At 42.3% G+C, this 24,548-nt stretch overlaps 1 protein-coding gene across 1 annotated transcript in view; it reads left to right on the forward strand.

Moving 5' to 3' along the window:
- The first annotated feature begins 10,091 nt into the window (after positions 1-10,091).
- ogfod1 (2-oxoglutarate and iron-dependent oxygenase domain containing 1) overlaps positions 10,092-24,548 on the forward strand; it is a 34,252-nt gene continuing 19,795 nt past the window's right edge. Inside the window, exons 1-8 of the mRNA XM_080187203.1 lie at positions 10,092-10,299; positions 12,029-12,177; positions 13,236-13,282; positions 14,901-15,001; positions 18,887-19,003; positions 19,817-19,908; positions 20,162-20,290; positions 23,087-23,200. Coding sequence (XP_080043329.1) covers positions 10,146-10,299; positions 12,029-12,177; positions 13,236-13,282; positions 14,901-15,001; positions 18,887-19,003; positions 19,817-19,908; positions 20,162-20,290; positions 23,087-23,200 — 903 coding nt within the window. The 5' untranslated portion in view covers positions 10,092-10,145. The remainder of the gene's footprint in view (positions 10,300-12,028; positions 12,178-13,235; positions 13,283-14,900; positions 15,002-18,886; positions 19,004-19,816; positions 19,909-20,161; positions 20,291-23,086; positions 23,201-24,548) is intronic.

Raw genomic sequence — 24,548 nt, forward strand, 5'->3', positions numbered from 1 at the left:
TGGCCAGATCCTACCTCATCTTACTAAACCCACTCTTCCCCCAGTCCAAAATTTTTACTGTTTTTACAAACCTCTAGGAATTGTGCACATATTTTCTCCTCAATTTCTCGCTGCCAATCTGGGGGTCTATAATGAATACCTAGCAATGTGGCTGCACTTTTTCATTTCTTTGCGCTATCACAAAACCTCTTTCAATGCCCCCTCCAAGATATCATCTCTTCTTACTGCAGTAACTGATTCCTTAACTAATAATTCTCTTTTATCTCCTCCCCTAATTATTTTATATCTTGGAATTTTGAGCTGCCAATACTGCCCTTCCCTGAACCACATCTGTGATCGCGACTATAATACAATTCCACGTGTCAATCCTCACCCTTAACTCACCTGTAATACCTGTGACATTAAAGTAGAGGCTATTTAGCCTTGCCTTACTTCCTTGAAGATTAATACAGTTCTACTCGCTCTGATTTGATTATTTTACTGTATTATGCTGTTTCCCTATTCTGCAAACAGTTTGTGTCCCCTCCCAATGCCAAATTAGATTAAATTCCTCTCAACAGAACTAGCAAACCCACCGTCAAGGATTTTAGTAGTTGTGCTCTGGTTCAAATGTAGACCATCTCATTTGTACAGGTCCCATCTTTTCCAGAAATGGTCCCAGTGACTGAGGAATCTAATACCCTCCCTCCTGAACCAATCCTTAAACCACGCATTCATCTGTGTTATTCTCCTATTTTTATGCTTGCTAGCATGTGCTACTCGAAGTAACTCAGAAATTACAACCCAAGAGGTCTGCTTTTTAGTCTACTACCTAACTCCCGCTTAAAAAAACACAAGACTTCAGTCCTTTTTCTACCTATATCATTGGCATCAACATGTACCATGACCTTAAGGGGACTCCTGAAATACTTGCTGTATCTTTTGGATTGCCTGGTGGTCCCCCATTTCCTTCTTCCTTCAAGTCCTCTGGCTGCATTGTGACCACCTCCATAAACATGCAATTCATGATATTTTCAGACTCATGGATGCTCAACAGTGGCCCCAGCCGATGTTCCTGCTCTGAAACCCAAGCTTCCAGGAGCTATAGCTGGACACACTTCATGCGTACATGTTTATCCCAGGCACTGAAAATGTGCCAAGCGACCCTCATAGAGCAGAAGCAGCAGACCATTATTTTGAGCTCTTCTGCCTTAACGAAACCCTTCATATTAGGGAACTTAAAACACCAAGTCCCTATCCTTGCTTAAACAATGGGTTACAATTAGTTACCATTGGTTCCACAATACTTTCTGAACTCTGATGTTAACTTGGAATGCCAGTGTCTGTCCCTGAACAATCATTGATTTACCATGCTGCTGAAAATGAATATAACCTAGGAACAATTACTCAGCGTCACCCACCACTCATCAAATCATTCACTCTGTATGAGTTTATGAAGCTTTGCTACACTCCACTCCTGCCTAGACTGAGCTCCACACTCATTCTTTCAGCTTCACATTCACTCTGTCCATCCAAATCACTCTCATGTTACCAAGCAACATTGAGGTTACCTCCATTTTTATAGGCCCCAAAAACAATGATTTTGAAACTAAATTAAACCAGTTGTTCAGTTAACCAGTGTCAGCTGAGTGACTTAGCTGACTCCTGTTTCAGAAATGCAACTGCACCCAATCAAAAAGAGCAGCTTTTACTTCCCAGATTAAATAACTAATTTATCTAGAAATTAGTCCTGATGTTAAGTTTCAATTTTGTGTTTGAAAAATGTGTTTTCCTCATTTTCCCTCTAGTTTTTGCCAGTTATTTAAATCTATTACCACTGGTCATTGACTCACGTGCCAGAGTATACAGTTTCTCTCTACTTTCTCAATCAAAACACTGCCATTTCTGAGTATATTAATTAGATCTCCTCTTAACCTTCTCTATTCTAGGTTCTGCATTTCCAGGATCTGCAATCTCTCTGCATAATTAAAGCTTCTCATCCCTTGCATCATTGTAGCAAACTTCCTCTACATCCTCTCCTTCCTAAAGTGTGGTGTCTAGAATTGTCCTCAGTAATCAAGCTGATGTATAATCAGTGATTCTTAAAGATGTAATATGATTTCTTGTTTCTTTAATTTAATGATCTTATATACAAACTAAGCATCCCATATGCTTTCTCTATCACTTTATCGATTTTTTTTGCCATCTTTAAAGATTTCTGAATATGCATTCCCAGATCCTTAAGCAATATGCTCACCTGGGAAATTCAAAAAAGGTGCAAGGCTTGGATATATTTCTTTTGTTTGCAGCAAATGTGTTCTTGCATATGAAACTATTTCACCTTTGGCAGCCATAAATAAGCCACATTATGTGCTTGACTGATTATCTTAAATTGTGTTTTCCTGAATGCAAGATCAAAAGTGTCAGCAACATATCTCAGTTCTGCAATCTTCCGCTGCTGTTGTTAATAGTACAGTAAGAAGTTTCACAACACCAGCTAAAGTCCAATAGGTTTATTTGGTAGCACAAGCTTTCGGGGAGTTGCACTTTCTTCAGGTGAGTGAAGAGTTGTGTTCACAAACAGGGCATACATAGACACAAACCCAATTTACAAGAAAATGGTTGAAATGCACGACTTTGCAGGTAATCAAGTCTTTACAGGTACAGACAATGTGAGTGGAGAGAGGGTTAAGCACAGGTGAAAGAGGTGTGAATTGATTCCAGCCAGGACAGTTAGTGAGATTTTGCAAGCCCAGGCAAGTTGTGGGGGTTACAGATAGTGTGACATGAACTCAAGATCCCAGTTGGGGCCGTCCTCATGTGTGTGGAACTTGGCTATTAGTTTTTGTTCAGCGATTCAGCGTTGTTGTGTGTTGTGAAGGCTGCCTTGGAGAACGCTTACCCGAAGATCAGAGGCTGAATGCCCGTGACTGCTGAAGTGTTCCCTGACATGAAGAGAACACTCCTGCCTGGTGATTGTCGAGTGGTGTTCATTCATCCATTGTCATAGCATCTGCATGGTCTCACCAATGTACCATACCTTGGGACATCCTTTCCTGCAACGTATCAGGTAGACAACGTTGGCCGAGTCGCAAGAGTATGTACAAGTACCTGGTGGATGTTGTTCTCATGTAAGATGATGGCATCCATGTCAATGATCCGGCACATCTTGCAGGGGTTGCTGTGGCAGGGTTGTGTGGTGTCATGGTCACTGTTCTCCTGAAGGCTGGGTAGTTTGCTGCGGACAATAGTCTGTTTGAGGTTGTGCAGTTGTTTGAAAGCAAGAAGTGATGGTGAGGTGATGGCCTTGGCAAGATGTTTGTCTTCATCAATGACATGTTGAAGGCTCTGGAGAAGATATTGTAGCTTCTCTGCTCCAGGGAAGTACTGGACAACGAAGGGTACGCTGTCTGCCGTGTTCTGTGTTTGTCTTCTGAGCAGGAGGTATTTTGCTGTGGCACATTGGAATTGTTGATCAATGAGCTGAGTGCGATATCCTGTTCTTATGAGGATGTCTTTCAGCATCTGTAGGTGTCTGCTGTGATCCTCCTCATCTGAGAAGATCCTGTGTATATGGAGGGCTTGTCCATTAGGAATGGCTCCTTTAACGTATTTACGGTGTAAGCTGTGCAGCATCGTGAGGTTATCTGTGGGCTTGCGGTACAGTGAAGTGTTGAGGTGACCATCCTTGATGGAGGTGCATGTGTCCAAGAATGCAACCGGTTCTGAAGAGTAATCCATGGTGAGTCTGATGGTGGGATGGAACTTGCTAATGTCATCATATAGTTGTTTTAGTGATTGTTTGCCATGAGTCCAAAGGAAGAAAATGTCATCAATGTATCTAGTGTATAGCGTCGGTTGAAAGTCCTGTGCAGAGAAGAGGTCTTGTTTGAACCTGTGCATGAAGATGTTGGCATATTGAGGTGCAAATTTGGTGCCCATGGCTGTTCCATGTGTCTGGATGAAAAACTGGTTGTGGCCATTACAGAGACGTGGCTGCAAGGTGACAGGGACTGGGAGATGAATGTACAGGGCTATCAAGTGTTTAGGAAGGATAGGCAGGAGGAAAGAGGGGGTGGCGTAGCTCTGCTGATTAAGGACAGCATCAAGGTGGTAGCAAGGGATGATATCGGAGCCAAAGAGCAGAAAGTGGAATCGTTGTGGGTGGAGATTAGGAACAGCAAAGGGAGGAAGACGCTGATGGGTGTCGTCTATAGGCCCCCGAATAATGATCTGGAGGTGGGGCGGGCTGTTAACGCGCAAATAAGTGCGGCGTGCAGGAATGGGACGGCAGTAGTTATGGGGGATTTCAATCTGCATATTGATTGGTCAACCCATGTTGGACAAGGTGGGCTCGAGGAGGAGTTCTTGGAATGCTGCCGGGATAATTTCCTTGAACAGTGTGTGTTGGAGCCGACGAGGGAGCGAGCTATCTTGGATCTAGTGCTATGTAATGAGGCGGGTAGAATTAGGGACCTTGCGGTGAAGGATCCTCTTGGAGAGAGTGATCATTGTATGGTGGAGTTTCTGTTGCAGATGGAGGAGGAGAAAGTGGGTTCCCGGACACGCGTCCTTTGTTTGAATAGAGGGGAGTATGGTAGGATGAGAGAAGAATTGGCGAATGTGGACTGGGGGAGCGCATTGGAAGGTAGGTCTGCTGAGGAGCAGTGGAGGATCTTTAAGGAGATCTTTCTTGGTGCTCAGCGGAAATTTATTCCGATGGTCGAAAAGGACCGTAGGAGGAGAGGTAATAAGCCGTGGATAACGAAGGAGGTGAAGGAAAGTGTTAAATTAAAAGCGGAGGAATTTAGAGTAGCTAAGAGCAGTGGGCGAGAAGAGGATTGGGAAAGGTTTAAATGTCAACAAAGATTGACAAAAAGGTTGATAAAGGAGGGTAGGAGAAGCTATGAAGCTGGGCTAGTGCTTAATATAAAAAAGGATAGCAAGAGTTTTTATAAATATATAAAAAGGAAGAGGCTGGCTAGGGTGAACGTTGGTCCCTTAGAGGATGAGAAAGGGGACCTAGTGGTAGGGGATGGGGATATGGCTAAGGTCTTGAATAACTTTTTTGTTTTTGTCTTCACGGAGGAGGACGTGAATAATTTGCCAGATGTTAGCGATGGAAAGGTGGTAGGACTGGAGGGTCTTAATGACATTACTGTTACTAGAGAGGTGGTGCTCGACAGACTGGAGGGGCTGATTGTGGACAAGTCCCCAGGACCGGATGGAATGCATCCGAGGGTTCTGAAAGAAATGGCGGAGGTTATAGTGGATGCCTTGATGGTTATTTTCCAGACGTCGCTGGATTCCGGGGAAGTGCCGGAAGATTGGAAAACGGCTAATGTTACGCCGTTGTTTAAGAAGGGTGCCAGGCAAAAGGCGGGGAATTATAGGCCGGTTAGTTTAACGTCTGTGGTAGGTAAAATGTTAGAATCCGTTTGGTAGGAAGAATGGTAGGAAGGACTGTTACTTACGTGGCGAAAAACTGCAGCAGGCGACGGTGCAGAGGGACCTCGGGGTCCTTGTGCATGAGTCGCAAAAACCCAGCCTGCAGGTGCAGCAGGTGGTCAGGAAGGCGAATGGGATGCTGGCCTTCATAGCGAGGGGGATTGAATATAAAAGTAGGGAGGTTAGCGAGGGGGATTGAATATAAAAGTAGGGAGGTCTTGCTGCAGCTGTATAGGGCATTGGTGAGGCCGCAGCTGGAGTACTGTGTGCAGTTTTGGGCGCCGCACCTGCGCAAGGATATTTTGGCCTTGGAGGGAGTGCAGAGGAGGTTTACTAGGCTGATACCGGAGTTGAGGGGGTTGAGCTATGAGGAGAGGCTGAATAAACTAGGCTTGTACTCGTTAGAGTTTACAAGGTACCTCACAAGAGGTTACTGCAGAAGGTCAAGGGACATGGAGTTGGGGGTAGGGTGTTAGCGTGGATAGAGGATTGGTTGTCAAATAGGAGGCAGAGAGTGGGGGTCAATGGGTGCTATTCGGATTGGCGGTTGGTGACTAGTGGGGTGCCCCAGGGGTCGGTGCTGGGGCCTCAGCTATTTACCATTTATATAGATGATCTGGAGGAGGGAACCGAGTGTAGGGTGTCGAAATTTGCTGATGACACCAAGATTGGGGGAAAGGCAAATTGTGCGGAGGGTGTGGAGAGTCTGCAGAAGGATCTAGATAGGCTGGGCGAATGGGCCAGGAAATGGCAAATGGAATTTAATGTTGGCAAGTGTGAGGTGGTCCACTTTGGTAGGAAGAATGGTAGGAAGGACTATTACTTACGTGGCGAAAAACTGCAGCAGGCGACGGTGCAGAGGGACCTCGGGGTCCTTGTGCATGAGTCGCAAAAACCCAGCCTGCAGGTGCAGCAGGTGGTCAGGAAGGCGAATGGGATGCTGGCCTTCATAGCGAGGGGGATTGAATATAAAAAAGCCTTACATTGTTTGCTGGAGCAGACGAGTGAAGGAGCAGCAGAGAGAAAGCTAAGACTTTACCTGTTAAAAACCTGTTTAAAATAAGTTTAAAGCACTTTGTTCTTTGTAGAACTGTTTAAAGCATTTATTTATTGTATTTACTGCTTTAAGAATTGTGAGGGAGTGATTATCAGGCAGTTGTGGCCCATCAGCTTTAAATCAGCGCCAAATTTAAAAGGAGGCCTGGTGTAGATAGCGGGCAGCGTCTGAGCGGGCAGCGGAGTGAGTGGGAAGCAGAGTGAGCTAATAGGGCTTAATATCAAAAAGGGCTTGAAGGTAAAAAGGCCAGGTTGAAAAAACAAGGAAAAAATTTTTTTTTCAAAACTACTACAGCAAGAAACAAGGAAAAAATTTTTTCCCATAACAAATTAAATTGAATAATGGAGGGGCATGTGATGTGTGGTTTCTGTATGATGTGGGAACTGGTGGACCCCAGGGTCCTTCCCAGTGACCATGTCTGCAGTAAGTGCAGGTTGCTGGAGGAGCTCCAGCTCAAGGTGGATGAGCTGGCCTCGTGTGAATCTCTGGAATTCTCTGCCCGTTGAAGTGGTGGAGGCTGCCTCGCTAAATATTTTTAAGAAGCGGGTTGATGGGTTCTTGATAAGAGAGGGGATTACGGGTTATGGGGAGAGGGCGGGAAAGTGGAACTGAGCCGCGACAGATCAGCCATGATCTTGTTGAATGGCGGGGCAGGCTCGAAGGGCCAGATGGCCTACTCCTGCTCCTATTTCTTATGTTCTTATGAAAGTGAAGACGTGATCCAGGATGAAACAGATGAATTGTAGAATTACATCTGGAGATTGGCATTTGTCAGTGTTGAGTACTGAGGCAGTTGCAGCAATGCCGTCATTGTGGGGGTTCCTGGTGTAGAGTGCCGAGACATCCATTGTGACAAGGAGTGCTCCTGGTTGAATTGCACCATGTATGCTGAGTTTCTGTAGGAAGTCTGTAGTGTCATGACAGAAGCTGGGGGTTCTTTGTACAATGGGTTTCAGGATGCCCTCGACGCAGCCTGAGAAGTTCTCACACAGGGTCCCATCGCCTGATACAGAGGGACGGCCGGTTGTGTTAGCCTTGTGTATCTTCAGGAGACAGTAGAGATCTCCAGTGCTGGGAGTACATGCGAGCACAGAGGGCGCTCTGAAGGTCTGGATCAAAGGTCTTGATCAATCTGTTGAGTTGATGCGTGTGTTCATTGATTGGATCTGCCAGTAACTGTCTGTAATGTTCCTCGTTGTTCGGTTGTCGGTACAGTTCTTTGCAGTAATCCATTCTGTTCAGTAGAACAGTGACTCCTCCTTTGTCTGCTGGCTTGATATCAATGTTGTGGTTGGTCTTGAGAGCCTGGATGGCATTGCATTGTGCTTGGGTTACATTTGGGGCTGTCTTGTGACTGTGGCTGATGAATCCGACATTGACGCACCTCCTAACAGCTTGGACATACATGTTGAGTCGAGAGCAGCGGCCTTCCAGAGGACTCCAACTTAACTCTTCAGTTGCTGCATCGCAGATCTCTCTATTGCCTGATCCGGTTCATTGTGTTCCAACCCCAAGAGGCCAACAGTGAACACAAGACGTACCGAATCATTGACATGGATGCCATCACCTCACATGAGAACACCATCCACCAGGTACATGGTACATACTCTTGTGACTTGGCCAATGTTGTCTACCTGATATGTTGCAGGAAAGGATGTCCTGAGGTATGGTACATTGGCGAGACCATGGAATCACTGTGACAATGGATGAATGAACGCTGCTTAACAATCACCAGGCAGGAGTGTTCTCTTCCTGTTGGGGAACACTTCAGCCGTCATGGACATTCAGCCTCTGATCTTCGGGGAAGCGTTCTCCAAGATGGCCTTCGCACCACACGACGTTGAATTGCCGAGCAAAAGCTTATAGCCAAGTTTCGCACATGAGGATGGCCTCAACTGGGATCTTGGGTTCACGTCACACTATCTGTAACCCCCACGACTTGCCTGGGCTTGCAAAGTCTCACTAACTGTCCTGGCTGGAAACAATTCACACCTCTTTCACCTGTGCTTAACCCTCTCTCCACTCACATTGTCTGTACCTGTAAAGACTTGAATACCTGTAAAGACTCATATTCCAACCATCATCTTATAAATTGAATTTGTGTCTATGTATGCCCTGTTTGTGAACACAACTCTTTATTCACCTGAAGAAGGAGAGACACTCTGAAAGCTTTTGCTACCAAATAAACCTGTTGGACTTTAACCTGGTTTTGTGAAACTTCATACTGTGCCTACCCCAGTCCAACACCGGCATCACCACATCACTGTTAATAGTAGCAAAGACCAAAGTGGTGACTATAGTCCCGTTTGCGACCACTGGGAGTGCACCATCTCATCACTCCTGTGTCTGAGTGAGGAAGTGGTGCAGTTGCCATTGCAGTGATGATTTATGGTCTCCAACTGTGGCAGCACTGTCCCAGTCTGAACTTTAGGTGGTGCTAAAATAAAAGCAAAATACCACAAATGCTGGCATTCAGACAAAAACAGACATTGTCAGAAAAACTTGTAGTTTTGTCACTTCCATAGGGAGATAAAACTGAAATAACATTCCAAGTCTTTTTGACTCTTCTTCAGAACTAAAAAGGAGGGAAAATGTGTTGGATATTATACTGTAAAAGAGGAGTGGAATAGCTAGAACAGTGATGGGTGACAGCTGGGAGAGATTGCAATAAAAATGTAGCAAATTTAAGACCAAGAGACGTAAGGCCTGGGGAATGGGGAGAGAGTCATTTTGTATTGAGATATATGGGATGAAAAAAAAGAGATTAAGGTAGAGGAGATGGCCTAGTGATATTATTGCTGGACTATTAATCCAGAAACTCAGCTAATGTCCTGGGGATCGATATTCAAATCCTGCCACAGTAGATGATGGAATTTGAATTCAATAAAAGGTATCTGGAATTAAGAATCTATGAAACCATAGCTGATTATCAGAAAAATCCATTCATCCTTAGGGAAGGAAATCTGCCATCCTTACCAGTGTGACTCCAGAGCCACAGCAATGTGGTTCGCTCTGAGCTGCTTTCTGAAATGTCCTAGCAAGCCACTCAGATCAAGGGCGACTAGGGATGGGTAATAAATGCTGTCTCAGCCAGTGATGTCTATGTCCCACAAATGAATGAAAAAAGGTCACAGTATAAAGTTGAGCTCAATATTGAATCCTGAGATGCTGCTACTCCAGCTTCATTAGGCCTCACTGGAGCACTGCAGCAGGCCAGTGATGGACAAGTGGGTATGACAGCAAGGATCTGAGTTGCAATGGCGAACAACAGGAAGGTTGGGGTCATGCTTGAGGATTGAGCAAGAAAGGTGTTCTGCAAAGCCACCTGGGTGTTCACCCAGACTGTGTTTAGTTTCCCCAATGTGAAGGAGATTGCATTTCGAACAGTGAAAACAGCAGAAGAAGAAAAGGCTGGAAGAAGAGCATCACATCTTCCAACTAGGCACTCTATTATACTCAGGATTGAACATTGAGTTCAAGAATTGTAAACTGTGACCCCTCGCTCCATCTTCACTCCTTTTCCTGACATTCTTTGCTTTTCTTTAGATGGCGCTGTTGCGGGAGTTTCAGTGGTGAGCCGGGTGTTGCCGGGAAATGTAGTTCCAGGTGAGGCAGAGGCTGGCGGTGCCACAGGGTTTGGAACGGCTGCTGCGGGGTAGGAATGAGCTCCAAGAGGTTACGGAGTGATCCGGAGAGTGGAGTTGGTGGGAAGAGATCGCTAAAGCAGCAGGAGCTTGCAGAACTCAACCCGCTGCTGCTGGAAGTGAAGGAGCGAGTGAGCGAGGCCTGGAGCCGGAGGCTAGAGTACTCACATGGTGAGGGTCAGCAAGGGGTATGGGGGCTGAAGCTCTTGGAAGATTGGAAAGCGGCCAGTCAGATAATCCAAGGCCGGAGAAATAATTCCAGTGTCAGTTTAAATCAGTTGTTGGGCTCTTGTGTTAATCAGAAGATCAAAGAGCGCACAATCTACTGCCAAATCCGTGCGGGAACGAGGAAGCGCTGCATTGGCGGAGGACCGCCATTCAGAAGGCACCTTGGCCCGATTTTTGGGATAATAGCGGCAACTAAACTGTCAGCATTAATAAAAACCATGTCTCTGAAATTAACGGCAATATTTGACATCCGTTTACGTGTAGTTATATCTGGAAATCCAAGAGTTGCTGTTACCGTTTCCATACTTACCCATAGAGTGCGCTGTTGAAGTTTCCGAGCCTGTAATCAAATAGAAATCGCTGAATCGACAGATTTGTACTTCTTTGTGATTCATCTTGCTGTAAAAAATCGTTTACACCTTGTTGAATGACGTGTAAGTGGAGCTTCTATGGTTTTTTAAGCTCAAAATTACTGTGAACAATGTGGAAACTGATTTTGTATTTATGAAACGTTAAATTTTTTTATGATTAATATTTTAAATTGAAAATGTTGATTATATTTCGGTTTCTATCGAAATCCTATGCCTATGTTCCAATCATTTATTTTGCGCTCCGTAAAGTTTTGATCACTGCATTTCACTCCCTAGTTTGCTATTTGTGATAAGTATCCAATCACAGTATCCACTATGGTAAGTGTAAGTCTCCACTGTGATTGGATAATGACACTTACCCTGCTTAATGCAATCATTAATGTTGGAATGTTTGGAGATACTCTTGATGTAGTATCAGATTCAGACTGAGGTCGGCAAGACAGGAATTCACACCACAGCAGTCCCTCAACCAATTCCACTAAAAACAAATTTAACTGGCCGTTCATCTCTGCAATCTTTTTGCGAGCTTATGGTGGGAAATGCTGTTTGCATAGCAATAGTAACTATGCTACGAAGGTCATTTGTGTGAGGAGAGATAACAGGAAATTTTGCTAGCTGCACATCAATGAAATTTTGGTTCTATTGTTTGTAAACTGTTTTGAATGAAAGTATTGGGCATCATGGTGCAAATGTAACAGGCACTTTTGAATGGTGTAGTCTTAAGGGATTTCTGTACAGCAAATGGACCAGATATACTGAAAAAAATGTAGGGCAAGAAAATCACTGCAGCAGAGAGGAATGGGCACCCTGGAGTACAATGGAAGAAGGAAAAAGTTCACTTGCATTTATGTGATGCCTTTTCATACCCCAGACCATCCCAAAGTCGTTGACTGCCACGAAAGCAATTTTGAAATTGTACAGGAATTCTATAAGACCTCTTAAATATATGTTTAAGCTTCAGCATTTTTGATTCAAATGCAAATATGCTGTGAATGGACCGATTTGCACAATCTATACATTCAAACATTATTGGTCAAAAAGACAGCTCTGTACATTCTGAAGTATTATCTGGTCAGAAGAATTTCAGACCAAACCGGGTAGCATAAATGAGAGTACTTCTCTCATTCATGTAGCAATATACAGATAGTTCTTCTTTGTCATTTTTAGAATCTGACAATTCAACTCCCTTTTCGTTTTTGCAAAGATGTGGAATGCTAAGCAAAATATTCTGTGTCTAATTTATTGTAGAAAAAGTGTTTCTTGCCAAGGTAATAACAATGTTTTTCCTCTTCCCTCTACAGAGAAAGATTTGCAGGTGGGCAGTCAGCCATTTACACACTGTTCAATATCAAATTTTATCCAGAATCAAACATTCCTGAAAGGACTTCAGACTGAGCTTCTGCAGCTGAACTTTCATGAAAAATCGAACGATCTGTATAAATTCAAGCAGGTGAGAAACCAAAGCCCAACAACTGACCTAAACTACACTGGAGTTATTTCTTCGGCCTTGGATTATCTGACTGGCTGCTTTCCAATCTTCCAAGAGCTTCAGCCCCTTATCCCAGCCCCCATACCCCTTGCTAACCCTCACCATGTGAGTACTCGAGTACTAAATGGGAAGGTTTGTGTGGAGAGAGATAACAGGAAATTTTGTTAGCTGCACATCAATAAAATTGTTGGTTCTATTGTTTGTAAACTGTATTGAATGAAAGGATCAGGTATCATGCTACAAATGCAAACAGGTATTTTTGAATGGAGTAGTCTTAGGGGATTTGTGTACAGCAACTGGATCAGATATACGGGAGAGATATAGGGCAAGAGAATCACTGTGCAGCAGAGAGGAATGGCACACTAGAGTTAGATGAAAGAGGGAAAAAGTTAACTTGCATTTATGTGATGCCTTTTCACATCCCAGAACATCCCAAAATCTTTTACTACCACTAAAGCAATTTTGAAATATTGTCACTGTTGTAATGTAGGAAGGCTCTTATGCGGCAGAATTCTTGGAATGACACAGCTTGAAGTGATCCTAGTGCAGGAGCAATTCTGAAAAGATGTCAGGTGAGGTGATTCTTGTGCAGTAAACATATTTGAATGCCACCAGATAATGTGATCCCTTGTGAAGGAACCCTTCCAGAATGATATAGGACAAGTAAATTATTTGTCAATCCACCTACAATTGCAAATGTCAATTTAAGTCTCTTGGTATAGGCCATAGATTGCGCACATCTTTTAATGTCTGAGTATTTATTGATGTAGTCAACAGAGATGGAGTGGGGGAAAAATAACCAACTTCCATTTTGTGATACATGAAATCTGTAGCTCCAGTGAGATGTAATTATGGAAGTAAATATTTACACTGAGCTGGCAGAGGGTGATATTCAGGAATAATTGAGTTTCTAGACATCAGTAATCAAATGGAGCTAATGAGGGAAAGGTATATTTTTAGGCAGAGCTAACACATTGAGGTTCTAAGTATGGATATTGTTTTTTTTCCCTTTTTCACAGTCTGATGACCTGCAGAAGGAAAAAGGATATCATATCTCAGCATTAAGGTGAGTTTGTGTGAATCCATCTTCTCTGAGCTTGCTCAGGGCAAAATTTGAACCAGATTATTGGACTGAAAAATGTTGTATTTTCATGCATGTTTAATTTGTTGCAGCACTGGTTTTCAGTTGAGTTTTTTTCCAATGTGCTTTGTGTATGTTGAGCAGTTGAGGTGAACAAGGTGCAAGCAAGGTGCTGCTGCATACTTAGGTGAAATGTAATAGAAATAAGCGAGTTGCAAGATTCACTGGCAGAAAATGAACTCAATTTTTAAGATTGAACTCAACTAAGCCATCTTGCTGTGCGGAAGCATATTTATTGTTTTTATTAAGTTCACGACTTCTCAGGCTGACATTTACTTCTGTGTAAACTCTGGGAATCCCATGTAAATATTTCCTGCTTTTTTAAAGGAAAAGTTTTCTCCTTTTGTTTGCTCTCATTCTAGTATTTTGTTTCTGAGACTGGTTATAATTAAATTCTTCTTCATCATGCAGATTCGTTTAACCCTTGCCTTTATTGCTGTTAATACTTTTAATGATTGATAGACCCTCTTCTTCATTTTTCCTTTATGGACCCTCTTATTTCTATTATATTTCATCCAGATGTGCAGCAGCAGCTTTCATTGGCCCTGCCTGATGCATTCAGCAGGGAGAAAATGTAGCACGTCATGTGATGCTAACCACTGGTTAACCTAAAATCACTGAGAAAGAAAGATGGCACAATACAGTTAGCTTCATACCAAGTTCTTAGTTTGGCAAGATAGGGAATTGTAGATGGTTTGGAATAGCTCTCTAATCAGCAGGGTAAATGTGAGCATTATCAATCGCTTTCCAAATTGTTCATTTTTGAGACTTCTGTTCTGTTTATTGGGATCATAAAATTACTGCCTCTTTAAATGGAATGAATGCTTAGTTTGACCACTTTGCACAATATTCATTCAGGATTTGCTAACATTTATGTGCTGTAAAAACTTTGCCCTTTATTTATGGGGATGTAAGTTGGGAAGTTGGTTGAACTTAAAATTTGCTGCTCAGTATTCTTGTTTGAAAATGAACGGGCTAGATAGGATAGAGATAGAGAGATTCTTCCCACTTAGGATAGAAGAACTAGAGGGCACAGCCTCAAAATAAGGTGGGGGGGGGAGGGCTGCAGTTTAGATCAGAGTTGAGGAGGAACTTCTTCACTCAAAGGGTGGTGAGTCTCTGGAATTCTCTGCCCATTGAAGTGGTGGAGGCTACCTCGATAAATATATTTAAGTCACGGGTAGATAGATTTCTGATAGACAAGGGAATTAAGGGTTATGGGGAGAAAGTGGGAAAGTGGAACTGATCCACTTCAGATCAGCCATGATCTTGTTGAATGGCGGGGCAGGCTCGAAGGGCTAGATGGCCTACTCATGCTCCTATTTCTTATTTCTTATGAAAAGGGCATTAAAGCATACTTCACTGAGATGCCGATATTGGTGTAAACCTTTGTTCTAATTAGGTATGCAGTGAAGTAAAGTATTTCAATTATAGTATCTACATTTCTCCTGTAGAATGTTTCTCCCTGTTTAAATTTTGTAAAATTTGTAATCTAATTTTGGTTAATGATGATTCAGTCATTCACTTGATTTTCTCTTCCCAGGAAGGTTCTCTTTGAAGACTTTCGTGCATGGTTGTCAGATATTGCTGGTGTAAAACTGGAAAGTACAGTGGATATGTCCTGTGCTAAATATGAATACACAGGTATACAACATTAATTCAAAAATGTTTATGCATTGGATATATTACATGCATACCATTTTACTGGGGTGCAGTATGCACTGTATTACACTGGTATCATTGCACTTGTGATATCACCCTGGCACTTGTTTTATATTGGAGCGATTACATACGTGACATTTCACAGGCATCATGGTAGCCATAGGGGACATTATTGTACAAACAGACATTGGAAATACTTCATCATGATATCAGATATCACACTTGCAATGTCAAATACCCGGGAATGTTGCATACCTGGTGTATGAAAACTATGGTATACTCAAAAGATAATAGATTATATTCTTAAGTTAACCCAAAAAATATTGCAGACAATGGAATTATTTGTCTTAGCCATAAAAGTGGTCTTTAATATTATAATTGTTTTCCTAGTTTCAAATTTATTTTGGATGCTATGTTTAATGAATTAGATGTGTTTAAAGAAAAGTACAGTCCACATCTGATGCAGTTTAAATGTGTTCTTGATGGTTATAAATAATTGAATTCCAGAGGATTGAGAAATCTTTTTGAGAGATATGAAGAGCGATTCTCCCAAAAGAAGTTTTAAGTGCTGAATTTGTGGGAAAACTCATGTAAACCAGGATTGTTTTTTCAGTGGGAGTTCAAACTTGAATCTCCCACGCTCTGTGCACTGCAGAGGTTACAATCATGAATATCATTAGAAGCTCGGGGGGTAGGGCCTATTCACGCCAGAGCCTGACAGTTCCAGCAGACACCCCAAACTGTTAATCTCCCATTTGCTGGCCAGCTCAATTGCTGGCCAACAAATGGGCTCCACAAGCATATCTGGGCCAACCCTGACCTTCCCCTGGCCTGGATCTCCAGGCCCACCCCCAGCCTGCCTCGATCGCTGACCTCTCTCCAGTCCCAACCGATCCCCATCCAGAATGGCAGCGACACCTCCCACCGCTGCTTATTGCCCCTAGGCCTTGTCCCCTCAGCAATACTCCATGCCTGGTTGGCAGTGCGATGGTGCCCCTGGACATGGACACTTTGCCTCTTGGGCAGTACCGGGGGCAAAGGCTGGCACTGGTAGGGTGCCCATGTCCAGGGGCATCAACCCCCCCATCCATCCAACTCCCTTGGAGGGCCCCGCTTGCTCTCCCTTCGCTCCAGCTGAGTCTCCCGCTAGTTCTCTGAAAGTGGGGAGTGACTCTAAACCCCACTGGAGTGAAATTTGACTGACGAGATGGGAGTTTCAGGCCCAGAGGCCTAAGTCCTGGGCCCAATAATCACATTAAAATTACATTCAAATAAGATTAAAATAACTTATCTGCTGTTCCTGCCAGCTTCCAGTGTGGTCCCGAATGCAGCAAATATCCATCGCTGGGAGGTGCATGCGTGTTGGGAATGCACGCACGTATCAGTGCACATGCGATTCTCCCGGCCAGACCTGCCAACAAATTAGCAGATAGGGAAGGGAGAATCGCGGCCATGGTCTTGATTATACAGCTTTCTATCGTGTCCCTCGGAAATGTCACAAAATAATTTGCATGGAATGACTTACCTTTGAAGTGCAGTGAATTTCCATGCATGTAAATACAATAACTATTTTACACATACCAGTGAGACGAATGACTGGTGAGTTTGGTTTTGTTGTTGGTTAAGTGGGAATAGCTGACCAGGACACTGTGCATACTCTCTGCTTTGTTGTCTGTTAAACCCAGAGCCAGACCTCTGTTTGAAGTTTTGCTAGAGGAATATACTTTTGACAATGCAGCAGCATTGCAAAGCGATACTGGAATATCAGCATGAATTTTGTTAAGAGTGCGACTTGTTCTTATAATTTATATCATAGATAAAAGTGCTGCCAGGTAAAGAGAGCTTATGCTGATATGGGTTAGGAAATCCATACTTCTCCAGGGAAATCTTGTGAAGGCTGATCAGGAAGCAGCTTTTATTCAGACAAAGATGTTACGTGAGTGCTGACAACTGTCCAGTGATTTGCACAAAAGGTTTCTCCTCATGAGGCAGGATGCATTGTATTAACAGAATATTTGATCATTGGCCCATCACAATTCATTGTGCTTTTGCGTGTTCACTCTGCAGCCCGGCCCGTTGAATTATATGCAAAGGCCAATTTGTTTTTGTCTGTCTACAGCAACATTTGCCAGGATCAGCAAACTCAGTACAGATCAGTGATGGATTGTAGGACTTCCTGCTTGATCGACTAGCGGGACTGATGGTGGACAAGTCCCCAGGACCGGATGGAATGCATCCTAGGGTTCTGAAGGAAATGGCAGAGGTGATAGTTGATGCCTTAGTGATTATTTTCCAAACCTCGCTGGATTCTGGGGAAGTGCCGGAAGATTGGAAAACGGCTAATGTTACGCTGCTGTTTAAAAAGGGTAGCAGATAAAAGGCAGGGAATTATAGGCCGGTTAGTTTAACGTCTGTTGTGGGAAAAATGCTTGAATCCGTTATCAAAGAAGAAATAACAAGGCACCTTGAGAAGGATTGTTTGATAGAGCAGACGCAGCACAGATTCGTTAAGGGGAAATCGTGTCTGACGAATTTATTGGAATTCTATGAGGATGTGATTAGTGCGGTAGACAGAGGGGAACCGGTGGATGTGGTGTTTCTCGATTTTCAGAAGGCGTTTGATAAGGAGCCGCACAAAAGGTTGCTTCAGAAGGTTAGGGGGCATGGAGTTGGCGGAAAGGTGTTAGCGTGGATAGAGGATTGGCTGTCTAATAGGAAGCAGAGAGTCGGTATCAATGGGTGCTATTCTGATTGGCGGTTGGTGACTAGTGGAGTGCCCCAGGGATCGGTGCTGGGGCCTCAGCTATTTACCATTTATATAGATGATCTGGAGGAGGGGACTGAGTGTAGGGTGACGAAATTTGCTGATGACACAATGATAAGTGGAAAAGCAAATTGTGTGGAGGGTGTGGAAAGTCTGCAGAGGGATCTAGATAGGCTAAGCGAGTGGGCGAGGACCTGGCAGATGGAGTACAATGTTAGCAAATGTGAGGTTATCCACTTTGGCAGGAATAATAGTTGGAGGAATTACTATTTAAAGGGCGAAAAGCTGCAGCATGCTACGGTGCAGAGGGACCTGGGGGTACTTGTGCATGATTCGCAAAAACCCAGTCTGCAGGTGCAGCAGGTGATCAGGAAGGCAAATGGGATGCTGGCCTTTTTAGCGAGGGGGATTGAATATAAAATTTTGGCCTTGGAGGGAGTGCAGAGGAGGTTCACTAGGCTGATACCGGAGATGAGGGGGTTGGACTATGAAGAGAGGCTGAATAGACTGGGTTTGTACTTGTTGGAGTTTAGAAGGATGAGGGGGGATCTTATAGAGATGTATAAGATAATGAAGGGGATGGATAGGGTAGAGGTAGAGAGATTCTTACTGCTCAGAAAGGACAGCAGGACTAGAGGGCATAGCCTCAAGATAAGGTGGGGGGACGCAGTTTAGAACAGAGTTGAGGAGGAACTTCTTCACTCAAAGGGTGGTGAATCTCTGGAATTCTCTGCCCATTGATGTGGTGGAGGCTACGTCGCTAAATATATTTAAATCACGGGTAGATAGGTTTTTGGTAGGCAAGGGAATTAAGGGTTATGGGGAGAAAGCAGGAAAGTGGAACTGAGCCACTTCAGATCAGCCATGATCTTATTGAATGGCGGGGCAGGCTCGAAGGGCTAGATGGCCTACTCCTGCTCCTATTTCTTATGTTCTTTGCCTGTGTAGCTTGGCATGTAACATTTTGGATGTTCCTCACGAAGTCATCAGTAGAGCCCCGGAGGAATCCATTTTTTAAAAATGCACAAATTAACCAGTCAAAATTGCTAAACTGAAAACTAAATACTTAAACTGTACTAAAATTTAAACCAATGCTGTTGCAGATGTGTTGCTCTGTCATGATGATGAGTTAGAAGGGCGGAGAATAGCATTCATCCTGTATCTTGTTCCTGAGTGGGGAGCTGGTGATGGTGGTACTTTGGACCTTTATGAAACAGATGGTGAGTAGGATTAACTATATATAACCGTATTAACCGTGACTCAGTGCCTCTATCCACGTAGAGGCATTGAGTTTTTCTGACACTCAGCATAGTTGTGGGCATTAGTTTTGTGCCAAACATGAAGCTACAATTCTTGACAATTAACATTATGAATATCCTGGTATAGTATTAGATACTGGGCATAACTATTGTGTTACCACAATGCATCCGTGTACATGCTAGCACTTTACATTAATACTATTGGTAGGATTTGGGTGTTTGCAAACTCTGAGGCCACAGCTGGGTAAATGGCTCTTGACAGTCTAGCCAATGTCTAAAGGTGGAACTCAGAATTAAAGTTATTATTGTGGCAGACCAAGTTAAAATGAGGAAACACAAACTGCTTGTTGGATGTAAGGGAATCTCATGTAGAAAATTAGAATGCTGCTGTCTGTTATGCATGGGATTGTGTCCGAAGCCTGTTTTTCTTCTAGTTCTGTCCTACTATTAACCCAGCTGAGGTTTGAAAGATTAAGGTCTGCTCTTTTCAATGTAGGAAGGGTGAAAAACTAGCTCAGAACCCTGTCCAGTTTGAATCTCAATAATGCAATATAGCTGAAAAATGCAGGTGGTTAGGTTTCTTTCATTTGCAAACTGTAGTTCAAGGTTAGGGCAAATTTGGATGTGGGGTGGTAGTGGTTTTAATTTGATGATTTTAATATGAAATGAACACAACTTAATATTGCAGTTTATAAATAGAAACTACATACATTTATCCTACATGCATGACTCTGAAACTCATGATTATGTAACTAACGTAATTGTCTTTTACAGAACATTATCAGCCTCAGCATATTGCCAAGTCTCTAATTCCATCCTGGAACACATTAGTTTTCTTTGAGGTTTCCCCTGTATCTTATCATCAGGTACAGAAATTCTGAATGTTCTGTAAATAGCGCTGAAAAATTAAGTGGTATCTGCACCTTATGAACTGATTTGGTTTCTGTGCCATGTAGCAGAATATATTAGGCATTGCTATTCTTTGTTTTTTTTTGTGAGTGGGTGTTTGCTATTTATAAAGACATTTATTGTTGAAATGTGATTTAATAAAGCAATCAATAGCTTGTTCTCTGGCTGAATTCAATGCTTAATGCTGCTCTACATATTTTCCCAATTCAGGTGTCTGAAGTTCTGTCAGAGGGAAAATGTCGTCTTTCTGTCAGTGGTTGGTTCCATGGGCCATCATTGGAGAGGCCACCTCGCTACATTGAATCTTTTCCGCCTCGATTACCACATTTTGCAAGTGATGTAAGTTCAGATCCTATCATCGTAGCCACAATTAGCATATCAAAGTTTTGATTAGATTAAGATCATTAACCACTAGCTTTTGGGGATGGGAACTGAGTGCTGTTGTGAAATCTCATATAATCCTTTTACTTCTAAGACCTGGGTTTCTACCCAATCCAAGACAGATGGGACAAAAGAGGGCTCGTTTTCTTTTCTGCTGTTTAATATTTGAAATAAGCTTAGGCTGTAAAGTACAGTATCAATATGCACATCATTTGTCACAAAGTGGCATTCATCAGAAAGGCCCCAAAAATGGCTGGCATTGGAAATGGAAAGAATCATAAATGATACAGTACAGATTGATCTCCCAGAGTGGAGTTGTTGATCAGAGAACAGAAAGTTTTGCTCTGTATCTAACCTGAGTTATGTCTTATTTGTGAGTGCTTGAGGGCAATGCTGGTTATCCAAACCACTGAAATCAATGTAAAGTTCACCAAAAGTACATTTCTAAAAAATTAGAATAACAATAGGCCATCTGTAGCCTCTTGATTTTGTTCTGCCATTCCAATAACTCATAGGAATAACACCAACAACTTGTATTTTTACAGCAGCTTTAACATAATAAAATATCTGAGTGGTGTCTGTCCATTTTACTTGATACCCTTACCTAACAAGAATATATCTTTTGTCTTTAAAATTACAATTTACCCATCAACAATATATCTTTTTGATGGAGAGAGTTCCAGAATTTCATTTCCCTTTGTGTTTTTTTTATTCCTTCATGGGACATGGGCAACGCTGGCTGGCCAGTATTTATTGCCCATCCCTTGTTGCCTGAGGGCAGTTAAGAGTCAACCACATTGCTGTGGCTCTGGAGTCACATGTAGGCCAGATCGGATAAGAACGGCAGATTTCCTTCCCTAAAGGACATTAATGACCCAGATGGGTTTTTCCGACAATCGTTTCATGGTCATCAGTAGATTCTTAATTCCAAATATTTTTTATTGAATTCAAATTCCACCACCTGCTGTGGCGGGATTCGAACCCAGGTCCCCAGGACATGAGCTGAGTTTCTGGGTAAATAGTCCAGCCATCACCTTCCCTTTGTGTGAAAATTGCTTCCTGTTTTCTAAATAGACCAGCTCTAATTTAAAGATTATGTCCCCACATATCCCCACTTCCCACTTCTTGATATCCCTCTCAAAGGAAATACTTGTTTTGTTTCATTCCTATTCTAATTGTTTAACGTTTCAAGCATCTCATTTAGGTCACCCTTCAATCTTTTATTCTCCAGGGACTACAAGACATATTTATGCAACCTGTCCCCATAATTTCATCCTGTAAAGCTAATAATCTTTTCATGAATTACAGGTTCTAATTTTTGAGCTTGTGATGCAGCTTGATCTTGAGTAGCATGTTTCACATATGATCCTAGAATAGTTGTTGATTTTTGTATTATGTTTATAATTTGAAGATTCACTGAGGATCAATATTACACAAAACAATATTAAATACTATATTTTACTATTCAATGTAACTCTTTTTGTGAAGAAAGAAGATGGAATTCCTGTGTCAAAAATCATTTTATGACTAAACGTCTTCTAAATACTGCATCCTAGCCATTAGCCTACAGACAGGTTTGTTCATTCCATTTCTGGCTACAGCTCAGGGAACTGAGTACAATGTGGTGCAATACCTAACTTCCACCACAAGAAGCCACTGCATGATTGACCAGAATTGAATTCCCTCCCACGAGCTGAGTTTGGTGGGGGACCCAATTTTTTTTCTGCATCCACCCAGAGTAAGCCTATGGGAAGGCTTGTAGCTGGTTTTGCTACTTTGCCGTCAATTGAGGTTACTGAAAGGCCTCATCTGTCGTTGCTGGATGCTCTTTCTGCCACTATACCATAGCTTACTCCTGGTAAGAAATATTTTTCATTTACCAAAAATAAATACACAGCAAAGTGAGAACATGGTGCTATAAGAGGTGATGCTGGATTCTCACTGGCTTGTCAGCTGGTGGTGAGACCCCGGTAGTCTCCATTAAATCCAGCCCATTATTTCAGTAGCAGGATACAGTCTAATCAGATAATTAAAACATTTTTAGTACCATGTGTTATTGCTGTGTTATTTTGTTTTCTCTAAGTAAACATTTTCCAACTTTACCAGGAGTAGGCTAATATGTAGTTGCAGAAAATACATCCAGTAACAAGGACTTCCAATATCATAATAAAATGCTCCAAGGTTCTTCAGACATATTAGGTAACAAAATTAGATTTTAAGCTGTATAATGAGACGTTGGGGCAGATGAACAAGAGCTCACTCAGATATATTTTAAGAAGTATTTTAAATGAAGTAGAACAAGTAGAGAGGCGGAGAATTCCAAAGCTAGTAGCAAGTAGGCAGCACGGAGGCACAGTGTTTAGCACTGATGCCTCACAGTGCCAGGGTCCTGGGTTCGATTCCTGAATTGGGTCACTGTGTGGTGTCTGCGTGGGTTTTCCTGGGAGCTCTGGTTTCCTTCCACAGTCCGAAAACGTGATGGTTAGGTGCATTGGCTATGATTATTTCTCCCTCGCTTTACCCAAAAAGGTGCTGCAGTGTGGCGACTAGGGGATTTTTACAATAACTTCATTGCAGTGTTAATGTAACACCTACTTGTGACTAATAAACAAACTGTAACATAAATACCGAATTAGAGCATAGAACCAGTCCCATACCAAGCACAGAGCAGGAAGCTGATACTTTGCTGTTACTTGAATACTACGATTGTTGTAATTAGATGAAATATATTTGTTTCTTTTTATCATGTTTCAGGAAGAAATTCTCTATGACTGGATCAATCCAATTTACTTGAATGTTTCAACTCAAGTTCAAGTCCAGAATGAGTTTGAGGAGAAATCTGAGATACTTCTGAAGAACTTTTTCAAGGTGAAAACTCAGTTGGGGATTAGTTCAGTTGAATGGCAAGAACCCTTTTAAAAAAATGTTTGTGGAACACGAACAGGGATTGGATGTATTTCAGTGAGAACAGCAATGGGAAAGCCCATGAAGTGTTTCAATTTCTTTGCTCAAATGTTGGTATCAGGTGTCCTCTTTTATGCACTGCTAATTTTTTTGTGATGTTTATCATATACAGATATAACATATGATGTTGAATTCAGCTCTTGTGGAGAAAGAGAGGGCTGCCATTTTCTGGCTAACAATTGCCACAAGAAGAAGTCTCACAACACCAGGTTAAAGCCCAACAGGTTTATTTGGTATCACGAGCTTTTGGAGCGCTGCTCCTTCATCACCTAATAAAGGAGCAGTGCTCCAAAAGCTCATGATACCAAATAAACCTGTTGGATGTTAACCTGGTGTTGTGAAACTTCCTATTGTGCCTACCTCTGTTCAACACCAGCATCTCCACGTCATAATTACCACAAGAGTCAGACAGTTTTGAAAGAAAAGAAACATAGACACCGAAAGCTACTCTGGCACTTGGAAGCCAACTATCAGGGCAGCTAAACTGAGATTGACATACTTGAGCAAAAGGAACCCTGTGCCAGGATTATAGGGTAGTGTGCAGATGTCTTATTCTGTTGAGATTAAGCCAAAAGACTCACCTATGTGGAATAACATTCATTTCTTTAATATCATTATATGAATTTGTGTTGTGTGATTTAGAGAATGCAACCTAGTGCTTCATACAATCTACTTCTCTGAATTGTGCAGGTAAGATTAGGAATTCACCTAGTTTAACCCTCAGTCCACCTTCAGAAAGATTGAAGAAATACAAATGCAAAAGACATGCAAGGGTTTTATTGCTACAACTCTGTGTCTTGCTATCATATAAATGGATATTGAATAGCGTGACTCAACTCACTAAAAATATGATAATCAGGCCACATACAGGAGTGATATGACGACAAGGTGGCTATGACAGTATTACGTGAATGACAAGTTTAAAGAACAGAAAACTACTTTAAACTGTTATCTTTGTTAGAAGTTTAGCAAACAACTGAATGTTCTGGTTATATTTTTCACCTTCTGCTTCTTTGAATAAAGTAGCTTAGAAAGAAGTTGTGTTTACACAGTGACTTTCATGATCCAAGGAAGTCCTAAAGTGCTTTACAACCAGTGAAGTACTTTTGAATTGTACTCATTATATAATGAAACTTGGCACCAATTTGCACACAGCAAACTTGTAGAAACAGTAACGGGGTAATGACAAGATAATCCATCTTGTAATGCTGTTCAATGGGTAAATTTTAACCAGGGTACCGTGAGAACCCCT

Source organism: Carcharhinus amblyrhynchos, chromosome 4 (genome assembly GCF_965287045.1).
Source record: "Carcharhinus amblyrhynchos chromosome 4, sCarAmb.v2.hapA, whole genome shotgun sequence".
NCBI lineage: Eukaryota > Metazoa > Chordata > Chondrichthyes > Carcharhiniformes > Carcharhinidae > Carcharhinus > Carcharhinus amblyrhynchos.